Consider the following 20646-nt stretch of genomic DNA (forward strand, 5'->3'; position numbering starts at 1 on the left):
AGTTAAATTTTTGGCTTATGTTTATTGCTTATAGTATTGAGAATAGATCTAGACCATTTTCATTGTAAATTTCTTGGAATAAGTTTTATTCTTTGCGAAAAATGTCTACCTACGCGTAACTGCTAAACGGCTGTTTTCATGGGGGCATTTTTAGAGGGTGATGTTTCTCAGAACAGATTATTTTTCTTATATTCAACATAACATGTCAATATTTTTCTATTTTTGATAAGAAGACATGTTATACTAAATGACCATATATGGTTTTCATATCATTGAAATGCTCTAAAGTGCTGAAAATGAGGTCTGAATGTTTTGTTATTAATATGAAATAAATAAGGACTTGAATTGGTAGAGTGTAACCCCTGTATCATCATTGAATTCAAGGGAACTAACCCAATGACGTCTTGTCAGTTGTGTATTCCTCAGGAATGTTCGTGAATCAGAGTCTATTTATTGAAAACGAAAGTAGACTTCTAAAAATAGAAAATTATGACACTGTTCTGTACAGACAGTTCTGTGTATGGATGTTTTGTAGCTACTAGTGGTTTACAACTGTAAGTTATGTTTATATCGTGTTAAAAACAAATTCTTGACTCAATTTTCACAAACTGATACGTTATTTAGTTTTTTTGTGCATACCGGCTGATGCAATGCTACTAAGAATATCTCTTGACCTTAACCTTGATACGAGATTAATACGCGATTCATCTGTTCGCAGTCTGAGGGAAATATTTCTTTTGAAATATTATTGAACACAGACAAAAATGTATCCTGTATCATTATATAAACTTTTATTATTTTCATTTAAAAAATACAAGAAAGAAATGTACAATGTCTCTGAGGTACTATTTTTCTTCCCGTTCGGTACCAATAGTTATCTGTTTCTACTTCCGTTAAAACACACAAAACACAGAAACAAACAACATGTCAACGAAAATTCGCTCACATATGTGCTTAACAGAGGAACTTTAGGATAATATGGCGTGTGAAAATAATAAAAGAGGAAGTTTGTGTATAAACTCTAGCGGATTAAAGAGAAATATTCGGGAAGAAAGTGTAATTTCAAGAATTATTCCAGATTCAAAGTGGACAGTATGGTGCTATGAAAAGTGGAAATTTGCGCCAAAGTTTGGACACTTGCGTAAATACAATATGGTAAACTGTAACTGATTCGATAAAACACTAGTTAAACGTTTCATCTATTTATTACAATTGTTTCATAATGAGTTCATTAAGATGTAAATATAACGGCTGTCAGAAGGCGACACACTCTGAAAACAAAACTTTCAAAGGAGGATCCAGTGCAAATCACAATATAAAAGGTTTATTACGTCTTGACAGTACAGGCGAAGTTACTACAGCTCAACAAGTTTCAGATTGTCAAAATCTGTCATCTAATCATGATGGTCTGAATTCAAAAGACAGCCACAGATACAACCAAAAGTCCTACAAAAAGATTGTAGGTAATCTGACAATGGGTTCTTTAATAAATTCAGCAGGTGCCTATTTGGATTCAGCAACATCCTATATAGAAAATTTGTGTCCATATAAGACTTCAAGAGGTTTAGCTAGAAATCATAGTGATAATACATCATTCAATTACCTAAAGAATATTATAAGTGGAGTAAGCAAGCCTCGTCATAATAGTACAAACCCAGTTACTGACTTAGATACAGAGCCAGATTGTTTTAAACAGTCTTGTAAGTGTGCAGAAACTAAACATTGTGAAGAAATAGATAAAACTATGAGTTGGACAGGCAATATTTTTGGAGCTCTTCAAAACAGTCTCTTGAGTAACTGCCCTGCAAAGTCAGAAAAAATGAAAGGTGTTAATGTCGAAAAATATGTGCCTCCACAGCGGAGGTACAATCAAGCAAAGACAAGAAACGTTACCTCAGTTGTTGATCCAGCATTAACACCATACAATGCCAAACTTCTTGAAAAAAGCAAAAGACCCCAGTCACATTCAAATGTTAAAAAGGACTTTCTTGCTGAAAATTATCAACAACAGGTTCATAAAACAAATGGTATTGTAAAATCTGGAAATAACCTGGGAAAAAAATGTGAAGAAAAGGTCAAGAATTGCTGCCCTGATCAAGAGACTGTGCTTCATTGTACACTTGACTCCACTGTTTCATGTGAACTTGAAAGTAAATGTGACAAAGTAATTATTGATGACCAGACAGAGGCAGCTACCTCAGAAACTGAAACAGACTGGTTTGACTATGAATGTGATAATGCTAAATGTATCCCTCTATCCATGGAGAAAATTCAACTTGCATCTCAAAAGTGTACCAAAAATGACCATATTGAGGACTTAGATTCCAATATTCAGCAGTTGCATAGTTGGTTTAGTATTGAAGCAGCAAACTCTGATTCTAGTCTAGCTAAGAATGCAGCTAATCTGTGTGATAAAAACGATACTTCAAATTGTATAGAAAAAGAAAATATTCAGATTGTAGAGAAAATGTCTGATGATACAGGTAAATGTGCTGAAATAAAAAAATCACAGCATGTTGAAAGTGAACAACTTTCATCTAGATGTAAATCCAAGTCACAGGATATAAATGAAGCTGATAATAATTACGTGCTCTATGTACGCAGTTTTGGGAGGAGAGGAAGGCCATCAGCCAAAAAACGAAGACGTCAGAAAGCCCAGCAGAATGAAGCACAACCATCAAGTGATAAATCAAGCTCAGTGCCTAAATCAAATAGTGCTCCCAACGGTACAATGGCTTTTATTCTTGGATATGGTACTGACAGTTCAGTAAAAGACCCCCATTCATTCCATGTTTCTTGTGATATCGAAAGTGATTCAGACTGGTCTGATAGTGACTTTGAAAGTGATGAAAATTTGTCCTCGCTAGATGATGAAACCATGATGTTTGCAAGTGGACTGGGATTTCAGTGCAATGACCCTTTAAGCAATATGCAATGCTTCACAGTAAAATGCACAATGCAACCATCTGAAGATTCCAATCTGTCATCTGATTCCAGTGCAATAGACAAAATAAATTTGTCATGGAGGGTTCAGCTCTCTGTTGAACCAGAGTCACCTAAGAAGAAGACATCCACAACCAAAAAGGTAGGTTTGAAAATGTCTTCAGTAGGTATTTATAATTGAGCCGTGCCATGGGAAAACCAACATAGTGGGTTTGCGACCAGCATGGATCCAGACCAGCCTGCGCATCCGCGCAGTCTGGTCAGGCTCCATGCTGTTCGCTTTTAAAGCCTATTGAAGTTGGAGAAACTGTTAGTGAACAGTCTGGATCCATGCTGGTCGCACACCCACTATGTTGGTTTTCCCATGGCACGGCTCAATTTAGTGAGGTTCGGAAAAATGATCAGAGCATGTTGTTCACAACAACAGAACTTCACTTCACTTCATGTGTATCCATCACTTGTGGTAAATAATTAATTTTATGATATCAGATTTTATTTAAGTACCAGCTTGAATTTTCAGCACTATGATATGATAAAATACATGTACATTTCATTAAAGCTGCCACAAAATTGTACAACTGACTAGTATAAATTATTGATAATTTGCTGTCTTGCATAAATCATGTCAAACGAGCATGGCCAATAAAATAATATTAATGCAGTTCATCACAGTTAAGTTGTCACTTGTATTGATCAGTACTTAGTTAATCGCTTAGCCTTTTTGAATATACACAGTGTATACATTCATGTAATTTATTAACTATCCAAATGCTTCTGAGTTCAAATAAGTTTATGGCCAAGTGGGGACTGACTCAAAGAACGGATTACTTGATCAGACCGTCACTGAGTAATCTGTTCTTTATTTATACTGTTCATCATATGAAGGATAGATTATAATATCACTGTGTTACTGAGCTACATGTACAAAAGATACAGATATTTTAACATGATAATGTATTCTATATACTGCTTATGTTACCTTTTAAAATGTTTAATTGTACTAGTCATTTGTACAATACATACTGTGTGTATGATACACATACTCCCAATTTTTCCTTTCAGGTTCATTTTGCAGATGACAACGATCTCATTACAGTCCATCCAATAATTGCGTGGTCACATGCATACCAAGCTGCACGAAAAGGACCCTGGGAGCAGTACGCTCGTGATCGTGGACGATTCCTACGGAGAATTACAGACAGTGAAACATTACTGAAACCAGTGCTACATAAAAACCATAGAGACTTAATTTTCAGAGAACGTTTCTGTGAACGATAAATCGGAGAACTGTTCCAATCTGTGATATTTGCTGGATAATGTCAAGGAAAATTATCAGCAGAAATTAATTCACCATACAATAGACAAGAATTCTTTCAGTGTGATTACTCCTGCCATATGAGTCTGCCCAGTGCTAACAGTTAATCGTACAACTTTACAAAACATCACTGCATGGCTTTGTCAAGCTTCATTCGTCTAGTTGGGACATCACATGTCACAAAAACTCATATACATTCCACAGTATACACTAATTCATGGTGACTAATCAGATATATAATTGTCAAAAGCAAAAATATTCAAAATTGAGAAAAAAGGTAAATCGTATTCATAAAAGGTATCTTGACCTTGTATTCACTCATCATAGTTCACACTACTGGTACAGGGATTTTTTAAGGCTGATTTTGGGGCCGAATATGGGCCCCATCCCAATTCCAAAAATTTGCTTATTTTCCCAATTTTGAGGTATAAATTTCCCAAAAATCTGCCAAAAAATACCAATTTTTAGGTAGTCTCAATTTTCAAGTTTCCAAAACTTTCAAAAGACAAAAAAAAAAGACTTTTGATGTGACTTACAACAAAAATAAAAATTAAACAATTCTGAAATAAAGGTTGTATGATGGTAAAACTTATTTTTATGAATTTCCCAGTTTTCAGGTCTTACGCGTCATTTTTCCCAACTGAATGGGTCCCGGGCTCCCAGGTTTAAAACAGTAAAAAATCCCTGTGGTATAAAAAACTTTCTGTACAACAGATTTGAAAATTGTTTCAACAATAGACCAGTCAGTACTCTCACATAATGTTCAAAGATGAGTAACAGATGTTATTTTGTAAAATGCAAATAAATATGAAAGTTGTCATTCAAAACATCTATAAAAATCTATATCGATCTTGTTCATGTTCAGTAGATTGTATTGTTCCAAACAGCTTGTTAATGTTGTTGCATTTCACTGAATTATTCAGCTGTGCCACTTTCTTTTAGAAATTGAAAATATTTTAGAGAAATTGCGATATATGAATGGTAACTTTGTACAGATTTAAGTTCACAGTCACGATCAGGCCACGTTTTAAAGGTATGAATACTTTAAGTAAAAAGGTGAAGAGAAAAGCTCATCTGTTTGTCACGTTATTTTTATATTAGGTAAACTGTTTTCGGTGTGGACAGGTTTATACACGAGTTAAATTTCTTATCAGGGCGGTCATGTATGCAGGTTGTACTTAAATTCTGACTTTAAAAACTTCTGAAAATTTAAACTTGTTTTCAACATGTTCAATATGTTAACATTTTTCATCTTATTGCATTTTGATTAATACTGTTAAATAACCTATGACCTATGTTCATGTGTTGCATACCAGGATATAAATATGTACTGGTTAGTAACATGTGCCTGAGTCAACACATGTAGGCACACCTCATGATGCAATACAGGTGGATACACAGATTTGGTGGTCTAGATAAACTTGTTTAAAGTATGCTTAATATGATAACTGTTTTCAGTGTTGAAGGCCTATTAATTTACAAGCATGTACAATTAATATGTTGAAGGCTTAAGGTATATTGATGTATTTTGCAAGGTCTGGTGAATATGAAATCAGTCTCTTGGTTTAAGAGTGGTCAGTGCATTTACAACAGTAATTTAAATATTTGATAAGAAAGGTTAAGGTAAATGATGAAATGTCATACCCTTCTTTGCATCAGAAAAAAGTTGAAAATGAGTGGCTTTTTGCCAAAATTACAAATGGTTTAATATAGCTTTGATAGAAAGAAGAGGACAATGAATGACTATACTATATAATATATTTATTATATGTCAAAAATTTGTTGGTATTATCATAATCACTAAATGAATAATATTATGTGAATGTTTTGTTCTTTTATTGTTACTTGAATAGGAACAACCTGGTAATACATCATGTTCTTATTCCAAAGATAAATCTGGTGTAATCTGTGTTCAGGAAGATTTATATCCAATTTTTACAAACAACAACAATCTGAATACAAAGTCCATGCACTTGTAGATCTATTTTGTTAATTATATGTGCTAGGGTAAAGCATGAGTATGCTTGTTGTTTGTCACACACCATTTCTTGTGAATGTGATATTTGTCAACATCTTGGAAGATAAGACATGTCTCAGGGTCATTGACATACCAGAATTTCAAATTATTTATTTCTTTCCTTTGCTTATTATCTAGGACACTCTGGCTTTCCTTTTAAAGTCACCTTAATTTTCAGTTTTCTGAAAACTTGTAACTAGTAATATTTCAGTCCAGAATTTGAATCGAACCCTGGACCTCTCAAACCTAAGGTGGACGACACTCTACCATGTCGCTATAAAAGCTAGCTGATATAGCAAGGCAGCATAAGTGCACTCTTATACTCAACCTTACTACATATGGATACAGTATCTATGTTAAGTTCACGGAAATGTACGGTACATGTACTTGTGTTCTTTCATATACATGGAAGTTTTCCTCATTCCAAAAGTTGCATTCCTATGTTTCAAAGTAAAACAAAAGGTTGCAGCAATTGAAACCATTTTAATACTGCCATTTTGAAAACAATACAGCTAAATAAGGTTCCTCAATCATTTAGTTCAAGTTATGTTCATCAGATCCAGAAAAAATCACTGCAACAGAATTTCTTGTTTAAAATTATTTTTACTCAAAATGCAGAAGCCAGTATTATGCTGAATTTGAAGATAATGCTATGCAGGCCCGTGTGCAGGATTTGTTTGCTGGGGGGGCCCAACCTGGGGTGGGTTCGGGAGGGGTATCCCCTCCCGATTGCGAATTTTTTTTAATATGGCACATGAATAGATGCATTTTCCTGCTACCTGAAACACCTTTATGGATGCATGAATGTATCATATATTTAAGGAAAAGTCTACTTTTTAATCATTTCATCAAGCCTTTTTCAATGTATGTATGATTGTACAGTCACAGTGTATGGACTTATTTTTCTGTATGATACCCAGTTGAAAAAAAATGTTGAAGTTTTAAGATGATTATTAAGAAGACTAGCTCCTAGACTATGATAATTTTTTTCCACATTTTTATGATTTCATGTAGTGAACTGAGTCAGTCTATATACTATGTCTAATATTACAATTTTAACATCAGTCCTCTTAGAAAATCTCTAGAATAGACTGGCTTTTGTCTCTATGAACATAAAAAAGAAAAAAAATCATAGAAATATCGTAATTATCAGTCTAGTGGCTAGTCTAATTATTAAGGGTATCCTATTTGCAAAATGGCCAAATGTTTTTAGATTTCCAACAAAACAAACGAAGTATTATGACAGTTACTATTTACATCATAGATTTCAAATGACAATGAACTCTTAACTGTACCAAAGATCTATAAAAATAAATAGATGTGTATTTTATACTTCTTTGACTGTACAAACTATAACATCACAGCACATATTAAATGATATTTTTATGTATAAAACCCCTCATAAGTAACGAGTTTTAGATGCGTTTTGTGAGATTTACTGAGAAACTACTTTTAAAACTATGGGTGTTTTTAAGTAAGGTTATTGGACCCAAAAGAGTAAAATTGATACAGTAGTTTCAAATTCATAATTGTCGTAAAATAAAAAGATAGGATAAATATCTATCAATTTAATAAATTTGGGGAATGTGCCTTAATGTAGAAACAAAATACAACCATCATAATGTTTCAATTTTCAGATTCATTTTAAGATTTACTTAACAAAACTAACAATGTTCTGATCATTTTATAACACTTCCAAAGAGTAAACAACATAATAGTTTCTCCACTACCCAATCAAGTACCGATCAATGAAGCATGTACAGATAAACTTTTACCTGTGACATGCCTGGGGCTAATTTCCTCTACCGGACACGGTTTTATGGCTCTTTAGCCTGTGTATTGCTGTCAAATCAAGCCAGTTGCGCTGGTGTATAAATTTGTTAATTGAGGGGCCCATAGTAATAAAAATCGTAACTAGGCAGCCAGCTGGGGGGGCCCGGGCCCCCTGGCCCCCCACCTGGACACGTGCCTGCTATGTCTGTATAAAGTATAAGTGTATTCTATTGAAATTTAGGAATACAACATAAGTATAACATAGTGAATTACATGTATGCAGATGCTCAGTTTAATTGAGGGTTTTTTGCACTAAGTTTTAATCTGTTACGTTATTAAGAGTTATTAGAAAGAGTAAAAGAGAAGCGATATTTTATTCCACAACTTCCTACCTCATACAGGTGTTGTGTATGTAATGAACTGATAATGCTGTTCACAGTATTGAAGAACCTGTCTCGTACTTTTATGCAATGAGTCTTGCATTTATTGTAGTGTAATACAGTTATTTGTTGAAAATAGTCGTGTTAACAAAAACTGGATGACAGAAAATAAAATCTGGTTTTTAAACTTGGCATCTACCAAAATTCCCTCACATTGTCATAAGAATCAAAATCTTGCCCAGAAAATTTTACGATAAACATTTTACATTATAGTTGAAAATATAGTTAAACTGGCTGAGTTTAAAGAATTCAGAATAGTTTTACTAGTCTCCTTTTGTAACATTGGCTTATGTCTGGTCATTTAAAAAAACACCTTAAAATGTTTACTGCTTTGTTTAGACACTAACAGACATTCTTGACTGAAATTCTCCCGACCTTGAAAACTTTAATGATGCATTGGTACCATGTAAAATGTATGAGTACAGTACCCAGAACTGATTCTGTTACATTTGAATTTGACAATTAACCTTGATGTTAGTTCATTTGCATTACATAATTATATGAGCCGTGCCATGAGAAAACCAACATAGTGGCTTTGTGACCAGCATGGATCCAGACCAGCCTGCGCAGTCTGGTCAGGATCCATGCTGTTCGCTTTCAAAGCCTAATAGAATTAGAGATACTAATAGCGAACAGCATGGATCCTGACCAGACTGCGCGGATGCGCAGGCTGGTCTGGATCCATGCTGGTCGCAAACCCACTATGTTGGTTTTCCCATGGCGCGGCTCAATTATGCTATTTTGATGGAAGTTTGATTTGTTTTATGCAGTTGAGTGATAGATCATTTGCATTGTTTTATGTCGACCTCATTAATATTAAGTTAAATGATTAAAATATGCAATCACGCAATGAATAAATATAATACTGTTTTGTTTTTCTTTCATGTTTAGATTTATACAATGGTCTGGTATTTGGAGCACTCACCTATGTTCTAAGTCGGAAATTCAATTTGCGTGAAAAGAAGAGCTGTCATAAATAATCTATAACTGCTCTTGATGAACTTTTACGTACTTGAAATCAAATAAAAGAAACTAAAATAGTACTTAGTCATACAGAAAAAATTAGAATACAAAAAAATGTATTTATTCCGCAAAAAAGCTTTTAAGAATTTACAGGTTCAAGTAATATTCAACAGTCAAAATGACTTTTGAGGCTTACTGCAGTACTTCTGATACTGCTGCATACTGTTGCAATATTGCAATAGTTAATGGCATGTCCAAACCTAGCCCAAATCTGTGACTTCAGAGACTGAAATGAAACAATGGATATGCCCCTTTAATTCATTTTTATGTTTTTACAAACTCTGATATATTATATTCTATTGCCATTTATTTTGGACGGTGTGTATCTTATGCAATTGATAAGGGTACATATCAAATACAAAAAAGTGTTTTCTCCTAACAGAAACTAAAACTTGTTTCTAAAAATAGCACCAAATCAAGCAGGTGAAATAAATCAAGCAGGTGAAATAAACAAGTAGGCAAAATATGATTTTTAACAAAACAGCTTGGCAAGATTTCATAGAAAGGAACTTAATTATTTTCCACGTATTGAAATTAATACGCAGAATTGAAAACCCATTTTTAGCTCGACTATACGAAGTATAAGGAGAGCTATCCTACTCGCCCCAGTGTCGGCGTCGGCGTCTTTCCGCGTCGCCACCTTGGTTCAAGTTTTGGTGCACTTTCTCTTTTTTCAACTTATCTCTGTAATTACTTGATGGATTTGATTCAAGCTTGAAATACTTATTTCTCATCATCTGACTTAAGGGCCATAACTCTTGCACCAATATTTCATGAATTATCCCCCCTTTTCACTTAGATTTTTAGGTTAAAGTTTTGATGCACTTTCACTCTATCTCTTTTATGACTGAATGGATTTGATTCAAACTTAAAGTAGTTTTTCAACATCATCACCCACATCATATGACACAAGGTGCATAACTCTGGCACCATTTTTTCATGAATTATTCCCCCTTTTTACTTAGAATTTTAGGTTAAAGTTTTGGTGCACTTTCACTCTACCTCTGTTATTACTGAATGGATTTGACTCAAACTTGAAATAGTTGTTCAGCATCATAACCCACATCATATGACACAAGATGCATAACTCTGGCATAATTTTTCATGAATTATTCCCCCTTTTTACTTAAAATTTCAGGTTAAAGTTTTATGCACTTTCACTCTATCTCTGTTATTAGCCCACCATCATCAGATGGTGGGCTATTCAAATCACTCTGCGTCCGTGGTCCGACGTCCGTCCTTCCGTTAACAATTTCTCGTTATCGCATCTCCTCAGAAACTACCAGGGGGATTTTGACCAAACTTTGTCAGAATGATGTATTGGTACCCTAGTTGTGTCCCTCTGAAAATCAGACTGGTTCAACAATTCTTTAGTGAGTTATGGTCCTTTGTTTATTTCTATAATTTACATAGATTTATATAGGGAAAAACTTGAAAATCTTCTTGTCCAAAACCACAGAGCCTAGAGCTTTGATATTTGGTATGAAGCATCATCTAGTGGTCCTCTACCAAAATGATTCAAATTATTTCCCTGGGGTCTAATATGACCCCGCCCCGGGGTTCACATGGTTTATATAGACATATATAGGGAAAAACTTTGAAAAACCTCTTATTCAAAAACACAGGGCCTAGGGCTTTGATATTTTGTATGCGACATTATCTAGTGGTCTTCTACTAAGATTGTTCAAATTATTCCCCTAGGGTCAAATATGGCCCGCCCCGGGGGTCACATTGTTTACATAGACTTATATAGGGAAAAACTTTGAAAATCTTCTTGTCCAAACCACAAAGCCTAGGGCTTTGGCATTTGTAATGTAGCATCATCTAGTGGTTCTCTACCAAGTTTGTTCAAATCATCCCCTAGGGTCAATTATGGTCCCGCCCTGGGGGTTACATGGTTCATATAGACTTATATAGGGAAAAGCTTTTAAAATCTTCTTGTCAATAACCTACAACATTCAAGTTTGGACCACCTGTATGGTTTTGAGTGGCAAGATGAACCTTTACATGAGTTGACCTTGATTTTGACCTAGTGACCTACTTTCGCATTTCTGTAGCTACAGCCTTCAAATTTGGACCACATGCATAGTTTTGTGCACTAAAAAAAACTTTGACCTTGATATTGACCTAGTGACCTACTTTCACATTTTTGAAGGTACAGGCTTCAAATTTGGACCACATGCATAGTTCTGTGTTCCGAAATAAAATTTGACCTTGATTTTGACCTAGTGACCTACTTTCTCATTTCTCAAGCTACAGCCTTCAAATTTGGACCACATGCATAGTTTTGTGTTCCGAAATGAAATTTGACCTTCATTTTGACCTAGTGACCTACTTTCACATTTCTCAAGCTACAGCCTTCAAATTTGGACCACATGCATAATTTTGTGTACCGAAACAAACTTTGACCTTTACATTGACCTAGTGACCTACTTTCGCATTATTGAAGGTATAGGCCTCAAATTTGGACCACATGCATAGTTCTGTGTTCCAAAATAAAATTTGACCTTGATTTTGACCTAGTTACCTACTTTCACATTTCTCGAGCTACAGCCATCAAATTTGGACCTCTTGCATAGTTTTGTGTACCGAAATGAACTTTGACCTTAAGATTGACCTAATGACCTACTTTCACATTTCTGTAGGTACAGGCTTCAAATTTAGACGTACATGCATAGGATTGTGTACTGAAGCAAACTTTGACTTTGCCATTGACCTAGTGACCTACTTTCACATTTTTGAATATACAGGCTTTAAATTTGGACCACATGTATAGATTTGTATTCTGAAGTGTAATTTGACCTTGATTTTGACCTAGTGACCTACTTTCACATTTCTAAAGCTACAACCTTCAAATTTGGACCACTTGCATAGTTTTTGTACCAAAATAAACTTTGACCTTAAGATTGACCTAGTGACCTACTTTCAGATTTATCAAACTACAGCCTTCAAACCTGATGCACATGCATAGTTTTGTGTACAAAGAACTTTGTCATTGAAATTGATATAGTGACCTACTTTCACATTTCTCAAGCTACAGGTTTTGAATTTTGACCACATGCACAGTGTTTTGTACGGAAATGAAATTTGACCTTGAGCTAGTCAATAAGTCTTAAAATTTGGAATTCTCAAAAATGGCACATTGGTGGGCGCCAAGATCACTCTGTGATCTCTTGTTAATGAATGGATCTGATTCAAACTTAAACAATTGTTCAACATCATTACCCTTATCATATGACACAAGGTGCATAACTCTGGGACCAATTTTTCATGAATTATTTCCCCTTTTTACTTACAATTTTAGGTTAAAGTTTTGATACACTTTCACTCTGTCTCTGTTATTACTGAATGGATTTCATTCAAACTTAAAATAGTTGTTCAACATCATCACCCACACCATATGACGCAAGGTGCACAACTCTGGCACCAATTTTTCATTAATTATTCCCCCTTTTTACTTAGAATTTTAGGTTAAAGTTTTGATGCACTTTCACTCTGTCTCTGTTATTACTGAATGAATTTGATTCAAACTTAAAATAGTTGTTCAACATCATCACCCACACTATATGACACAAGCTGCATAACTCTGGCACCAATATTTAATGAATTATGCCCTTTTTTGCTTAGGATATACTTATATAGTGTTTTGATACATTTTATCTTTACCTCTCTTATTACTCTAAGTTGATATTTTTGACATAGACTCAGGCTGTTGTGCAATATCTTCATCCACAATTGGAGTCATCAAACACTCCAGTGACAGCTCTAGTTTCCTCAGATGTGCCCAGTTTCACTATCCAGCATCGAAATAGTCCAGCGCGCTGTCTCCTTTGACAGCTCTTGTTAGCTTGACTATTTGAAAAATAAGGAGAGATATTGCACTCAACTTGGGTGTTGGCATCCGCATTGGTAAAAGATTTTTTAAAGTACTGACCTTCAGATATTACAACAACATAGAAAATAATTGTTCAGTATCAGAAAATTATTGCCATATTTCTTGAGAAGGCAGATTATAAGTTATGGAAACACGTTATAATTAGTTGTTTTACTAATTTGTCAGTTCAAAATTGAAAAACATTTGTAACAGGTTACTGGAGGTAAACAGGCAGTGCTATTTTGGTTTCCAATTAGTAACAGTTTAGCTTACAACAGTCAAACTTCATAGCCTTATTATAGTCATAGGATGATTAATTGTTGTTAGTAAAAACACCCCTACTGATTTTGAAGTAAGTCAATGTCACTATGGCCTTCAGGCTGAAAACTGTTTCTGTTCTGTAACTGGAGAATCATGAACCTACTATGTCTTAACTCCACAGGATGATTGTCTATGATCAGTGGATGATCCCTTTCACTGTGGGGTCAGTTGGTCAAAGGTAAAGGTCATATTGACCTTCAAACTGAAACATGTTACTGGTCAGTAACTAGTGAATCATAAGACCTATAAAAGTTAAAACTTGAGAGAATGATTACCTGTGGTCAGTAGATTGTCCCTATTGTTTTTTTAATCAGAAACTCAAAGATCAAGGTCACAATGACCTTCCAACTGAACACAATTACTGCTCAGTAACTACAGAAGGCTTGGACATACACAGGATAATTGCCTGTGTTCAGTGGATGACCTTTATTTTTTGGATTAGTAGGTCAAAGATCAAGGTCACAGTGTCCTTCAGATTGAAAAACTGTTTCTGATCACTAACTGGAGGACTTTAGCCTATAGTGGTCAGACTTCATTGGATAAATGCCTGTGATCTGTAGATGACTCTTCTTAGGATTCATGCTACAAAGACAAAGTCACAGTGACATGGAGATGTAAAACAGTTGTTATACAGTAACTTGATCATTATTGCATATAGAATGGTTGAAATTCACAGGATGATTTTCTATGGTCAGTAGATGATCAGTAGTTCTTTTGAGGTCAGTTGATCAAAGGTCATGGTCATATTGGCATTCAGATTGAAAACGGTTTCTTCTAAATAACTGGAGAAATCTTGGGTCTACAGTGGTCCAACTTCATAGGATGACTGCCTGCAGTTCATTGATGACCTAAGTTTTGCGGGGTCAGTATGTCCAAGGTTAATTTCATTCTAAAAAAATGCCTTTCACTCGAGAAGACTCGGATCTAAAATAGTCAAACTTTACTGGATATCTGCATATTGGTCCTTTTATTTTAGGGGATCCAAAGGTCAATGTCAGACTGTCCTTGAAAATGGAAACCACTTCTGCTCAGTAACTGGAGAAGGCTGTCTGTAGGAGGTCTAAACTTCAAAGGACAGGACACCATGAAGGGTATAATCATATATGTTTTACCAACAGCTCTAGTTTTTTTTTAATGTACTGATTCACCTTGAATTGGTGAACAAGAGTGGCAAACTATCACAAAATATGCCTGTCACTGCAAATTACTTTTGACTTTTAATATACTCTACTTACTGAGCAGACAGGCTGTCAATTTTCTCAGTTTCAACTAATTCAGGGGCCAATCTTCAAGAGGCAAATACTGACTGAAAGTTACTTAGCAAAGATGATATACAAATAAACATTCTAAGTTTGGTGAACACTGGATAAGAGCAATTGCCACACTCATTTTTTGCAATTTTAAGTAATTCAAGGGCCATTACTCTAAACTGAGGAAGCATATTCAGTTTGGGTTAAACAATATTTATTTTCCAAATATGTATCATACAAACATTTATTAATGTGACAGACTGAGGAGTAAGCTAAAAGCTTGTATTAAAACCTTTTTCCTGTTGGTTATCAGACAATTCCGAGATTATAGCTCATAAACATAGTTACCAAGTTTGGTGAACATCCGATAAGAACTAAGTTAAATAGTTTACACAGACTGTTTTGGCAATTCTGAGTAATTCAAGGGCCATATCTCTACAGAGCAACTGGGACTATCCAGTTGGTTATTGAATTTGGCCAAGACATTATGCCCATGGACATTGGGAGGAACACTGGATAGGAACTGCTCAAATTAACAGAGCAGACAACTTAAGCTGATGACACCAGCCACCACAGGTGATCACATGTTCCATTTCATTGGCATACAAAAATGCTTCATAACAATTGGTATTATACATCACTCTGAAAAATTCAAAGATAGTAATACATATATTTTATTTTCAAAACAAACAGATTCGTTTTGAAACTCAACTACTGGAATTTATTTTCATGGACCAATAAAGAAAAACACATTCACAGAATTCCTAAAGAAAAACAGTTTCTTGCATTCCAGATGAGGTTTCTGGTGTTTTCATGTATACTTGAAATCTCAAGGGTTTAAGCTAGCTCTTGTGCTCTATATGGTGTATAATAAACATTTATGTAGTAGATTCGTGCAGTAATTTTTATATCTTTATGTAAAACTAGATGAAAACCAAATACAATGATAGTTCCTCTTTGTTCCTTATAGTGTGATTTTCGGTGAATAAAATTTTGTAATTTTACAAAAAATGCGTAACTTTGTTGTGCAGGTGATGAAACAAAACTGGACCTTGTCTTTTTGGCCATTATGCAATGCTGAAATATATATATGAATGCAAACAATATAAACAAGGGGTTCAACTGACAAAGTGTGAATACCTTGGCTAAACCAATAAAATTACTGAAGTTCATAATTTTGGAATTATTTTGCAAAACTTTCCCTTTAAATTAGTGTAAATTATTTTGAATAAAAATAATTTTATTTATTTTCGAGAATTCACGTTATTGGTTGCTAAGCAAAATAATATTGATGAATAACTGGTTCCGTAGCTCTTCTTTATCTTCTGGGTACCGGCGTACTTTAAACCGGTCTCAAGCTAATACGCATGAACAGGTAGTTTACTATAAATACCGCTTAACCCGTGCTCTTCGTTCACTTTGTATTGCTACCGGTTGTATCAGGAGAAAACTTAGATCTACATGTATAATACTACACAGTTGTATTCAAGTGATCAAGTTTGACTTTAAAAGCTTGAAAATGCCACGCGGTCGCCGAAGACAGGCACAGGCTAGGCGTATACCGAGACAGGAGAGAGCCGTTGAGCAGGAAAGGCAGGAGAGAGCCGTTGAGCAGGACGAGGAGCTGAATGTGCAAAATGCCCGGCGTAACTTGAGAAGGAACGCTACCAGAGAGGAGCAGAATGACCAAGGTCACGGGGACGTCACGGGCACCAGGGGGCAGAAAAGGCCTGCGGCTGACCTCAAGGATGCTGTAGACGAGAGGTTGCTACAAACAGATGCCGACGTATGGGTTCTGGGTGACTCTATCCCGTTCTGGGCCGGCGAACATGCAAAGACGACTAGGAAACCAAATCTAAGTATCCCGAACATTTCTATTGTTTGGTGGGCAGTCAGAGGTCTTCGTTGGAGAGGTTTCAGACATACAATTGAAACTCAGGTCTTACTTTCATCTCCTCCTTCAATAATATACATTAATTTAGGCGGAAATGACTTAGTATATGAAAATACTTGTGAATTAAGAGGAATGATTGAAACAGAGATAAACTATTTACGTGAAGCATTCCCAAATGCAACAATAGTTTGGATAGACATATTAGAGAGACAAAACTGGCAAGGGGCATTAGGCGGTAAAAGGCCAATTGAAAAGAAAAGAAAACGCCTTTACCGCATAGCGCGGAAAATAGTAATAGAATCAGGGAAAAGTGACGTCATAAGCCCCGATATTGACGCAGAAACAGCCTTTTTTAGAAATGACGGCGTTCATTTAAATCTCGTAGGGTTAGAATTCTTCCTAGATTATTTAAGAGATTCAATTAGAAAGCTAATATAAGTATGACACTTTAGTAAACATAAATGCTGAAGTGTCCGTGTTCAAGCATTGTATAAATTAAACATTTTATTAGATAGAATTTTGGGGGATAAATTGTTTCAATTTATTGTGGCGGAAAATTCTATAAACCGGAAGGTGATCAGGCGTGTCTGCTTACATTAGTTTACAATAAACTGATAAGTATAATTTGGAAATAAATATTGTTTCATAAAAATACATCTATTGTCTGGCGAGAACTTACAAAGCACTGTATTTTCGGCTGTGTTACTCTTATGTGGTTACTCTTATGTTGTTATGTGGCTAGGGTTGAATAGGTTTTGCCCATAGTACCTGGCGAAATCTAGTTTTGTATTGCGTATTGCTTTGTATTGCGTTATCAACCCTCTAGCATGCAACTTACTGCTTTCCTTCACGCAGTGGTTTTGGTATGTATTGACCCGTCATTCCCGGATACCTGGTCATGTCTGGTAACTATCATACCGTGACTACTGGCACCGAAGTTGCCGTGAATTGCCACATTATGTTTAAGTTAGTCAGTATTGCTACCTCGCTATGTCCGACAGTGCAGAGTTACGTTATGTTGAAATTAGCCGGTGTTCCTTATGAGAGTGTAAATTATGTGACAGTGCAGAGTTTCATTGTAATAGTTTGCAAATTTTAGCAATATGCGCCTGGTCTCCTTCCGGTTACTTTATTCACATACTTGGCGAGATACCTCGTCAAGTACATCTTTGTTTTTGAGCGGCCAATAACTACCCAACCTTGTATTCATTTAGTAAATATTTTATTTGTTTGATCTGTAACATATTGAAATATTAACATTACAATATAAAATCCTATCGTGTAGTAATTAAAAGGTACAAAGCATGGTTTAGTTGTAATCTTTTCGAGTATTAAAATAAACAATTTGTTAGTTCCAGGACCAGCATTTAGTTGAAACAAAAGGTTACATGCAGCATTAAATTGTGTGCAATTGTACTCGAACTACTATAGGAAAGTCCTGCATCAGTAACAGTTGGACTGTCACCTGAATTTTAAGAAAGACAAATACTGAACATTTGTAAAGTTCAATTTTAATAGGCAAGATATTAAGTTACTGGTATGCATGACTAAAACAAAACATCACATTTTATTTTCATACAAAGACAGGTATGCATACAAGATTAAATATTAAAACACATTTTCATCCTTGAAAGCCAGGACATTGTACTTGTATGTTTTCAAAAACAAAAACTACAGGTCTTATATACTTGTTGATAGCTGATCTGAAAAAAAAAAACACTTCTGAGTATGATACACCTGTGCGTCTCCGAGTAGCCCAACTGAATTACTGTGAAATCATTAATATTCATGGGGGACTAATTTTTGTGGATTTCGTGGTTGAGTCAGTCCACAAAATTTAATCCCAATGAACAAGTAAAATTCCCATTCATTTCATGTTCAAAAGTTGAAATCCACAAATTCATATCCCCACGAAATTGCTGTTTTGACGAAAACCACAAAATTTCATGCCCATGAAATTAAAGATTTTACAGTAACTGATTTTGAATGTTTAGATATATTAAAACATGGTCCTGCAATGTTTTATTTTGATTCTAATATGTAGATGGAACAGAGGTGTACTATTTCATGGAGCATGTATGGTGCCAAATATAGTTGGCGGACATGACATAAATGCATGTATGTTTTAATAGTGTTAAAATAATTGAGGTCATGTGCTGGTGAATAATTTTGGAGTGCAGAAGGGTAGTTAGTTATAACTGCATGCCTAATAATTGATTCAGAGTGCGTGAATTAAGTGTAACACTGCCAAGTTATTCTGAAACATCTTCCTACAAAGTATCAGATCAAATTTTTTTAGCACTCTTTCTCAGCACCTGTATGGCACCAAATGTTACTAGACATGATGTCAATATAACTGTGTTTTAGTGAAAATATACACACTTTTTTTTCATACAAGAATATCAAACATATGAGTCAAAACAAGAGCACCGCCTTGCGGGTGCTGACGCTCATCTGATTTTTTTTGTATAATAGAAATATTGTCCTACCCATGATTTTCTAAGTCTAAAAAGGGCCATCATTCTTGCAAAAAGCAGGATAGAGTTATGTTTTTTGATGTACAGTGTCCACTTATGATGGTGAAAAACTGTTGCAAGTTTTAAAGCAATAGCTTTGATAGTTTATGAGAAAAGTTGCCTTAAACATAATACTCAACCAAGAAAATGATTTTCTAAGTCCAAAAGGGGCAATGATTATTGCAAAAAGCAGGATGGAGTTATGTTCTTGCTGTACAGGGTCAGCTTATGATGGTGAACAAGTGTTGCAAGTTTCAAAGCAATAGCTTTGATAGTTTAAGAGAAAAAGTTGACCTAAACATAAAACTTAACCAAGAAATCTGATATTTTCTAAGTCCAAAAGGGGCCATAAATCTTGCAAAAAGCAGGATGGAGTTATGTTTCTTGCTGTACAGGGTCAGCTTATGATGGTGAACAAGTGCTGCAAGGTTTAAAGCAATAGCTTTGATAGTTTAGGATAAAAGCTGACCTAAACATAAAACTTAACCAAGAAAACTGATTTTCTAAGTCCAAAAGGGGCAATAATTCTTGCAAAAAGCAAGATGGAGTTATGTTTCTTGATGTACAGGGTCTGCTTATGATGGTGAACAAGCAGTCCAAGTTTCAAAGCAATAGCTTTGATAGTTTAGGAGAAAAGTTGACCTAAACATAAAACTTAACCAAGAAATCTGATATTTTCTAAGTACAAAAGGGGCCATAAATCTTGCAAAAAGCAAGATGGAGTTATGTTTCTTGCTATACAGGGTCAGCTTATGATGGTGAACAAGTATTCCAAGTTTCAAAGCAATAGCTTTGATAGTTTAGGAGAAAAGCTGACCTAAACATAAAACTTAACCAGGCAACGCCGACGCCGACGCCGACAACCGCTCAAGTGATGACAATAACTCATCATTTTTTTTCAAAAAATCAGATGAGCTAATGACATGAGTTTTATGCTCCCACAACACTGAACATGTGACAAAAGCCTGTATTAAATAGTCATAAAATTCCAAGAACTGTTTTTTCCATCTAAAATATAGTTCTTATAGTTTATAAAGACATCTGCATAAGTTTTTTTATGTCAACCTCAAGTGTGAAAAAAATCACTATATAACATAACAAGAGCACAGCCTACAGGAGCCATCGCTCATCTGCAAGTGCTGGACAATATGTACGAAAAGAGTAAAAGTTAAGATTTTCTGAGTACAAAAAGGGCCATAATTCTGACAAATTGCAGGTTAGAGTTATGGTTCTTGACCCTACATTGTCCCCTAATGATGATAAACAAGTGTCAAGTCTGT

At 35.0% G+C, this 20646-nt stretch overlaps 1 protein-coding gene across 1 annotated transcript; it reads left to right on the forward strand.

The window, feature by feature from the left end:
* The first annotated feature begins 862 nt into the window (after positions 1-862).
* Positions 863-9351, forward strand: LOC123537295 (uncharacterized). Its single transcript, XM_045320965.2, has 2 exons — positions 863-3085; positions 4006-9351. The coding sequence occupies exons 1-2, from the start codon at positions 1223-1225 to the stop codon at positions 4219-4221; spliced, it is 2079 nt and encodes a 692-aa protein (XP_045176900.2). The 5' UTR covers positions 863-1222; the 3' UTR covers positions 4222-9351.
* The last annotated feature ends 11295 nt before the right edge of the window (positions 9352-20646 follow it).

Source organism: Mercenaria mercenaria, chromosome 17 (assembly GCF_021730395.1).
Source record: "Mercenaria mercenaria strain notata chromosome 17, MADL_Memer_1, whole genome shotgun sequence".
Classification (NCBI taxonomy): Eukaryota; Metazoa; Mollusca; class Bivalvia; order Venerida; family Veneridae; genus Mercenaria; species Mercenaria mercenaria.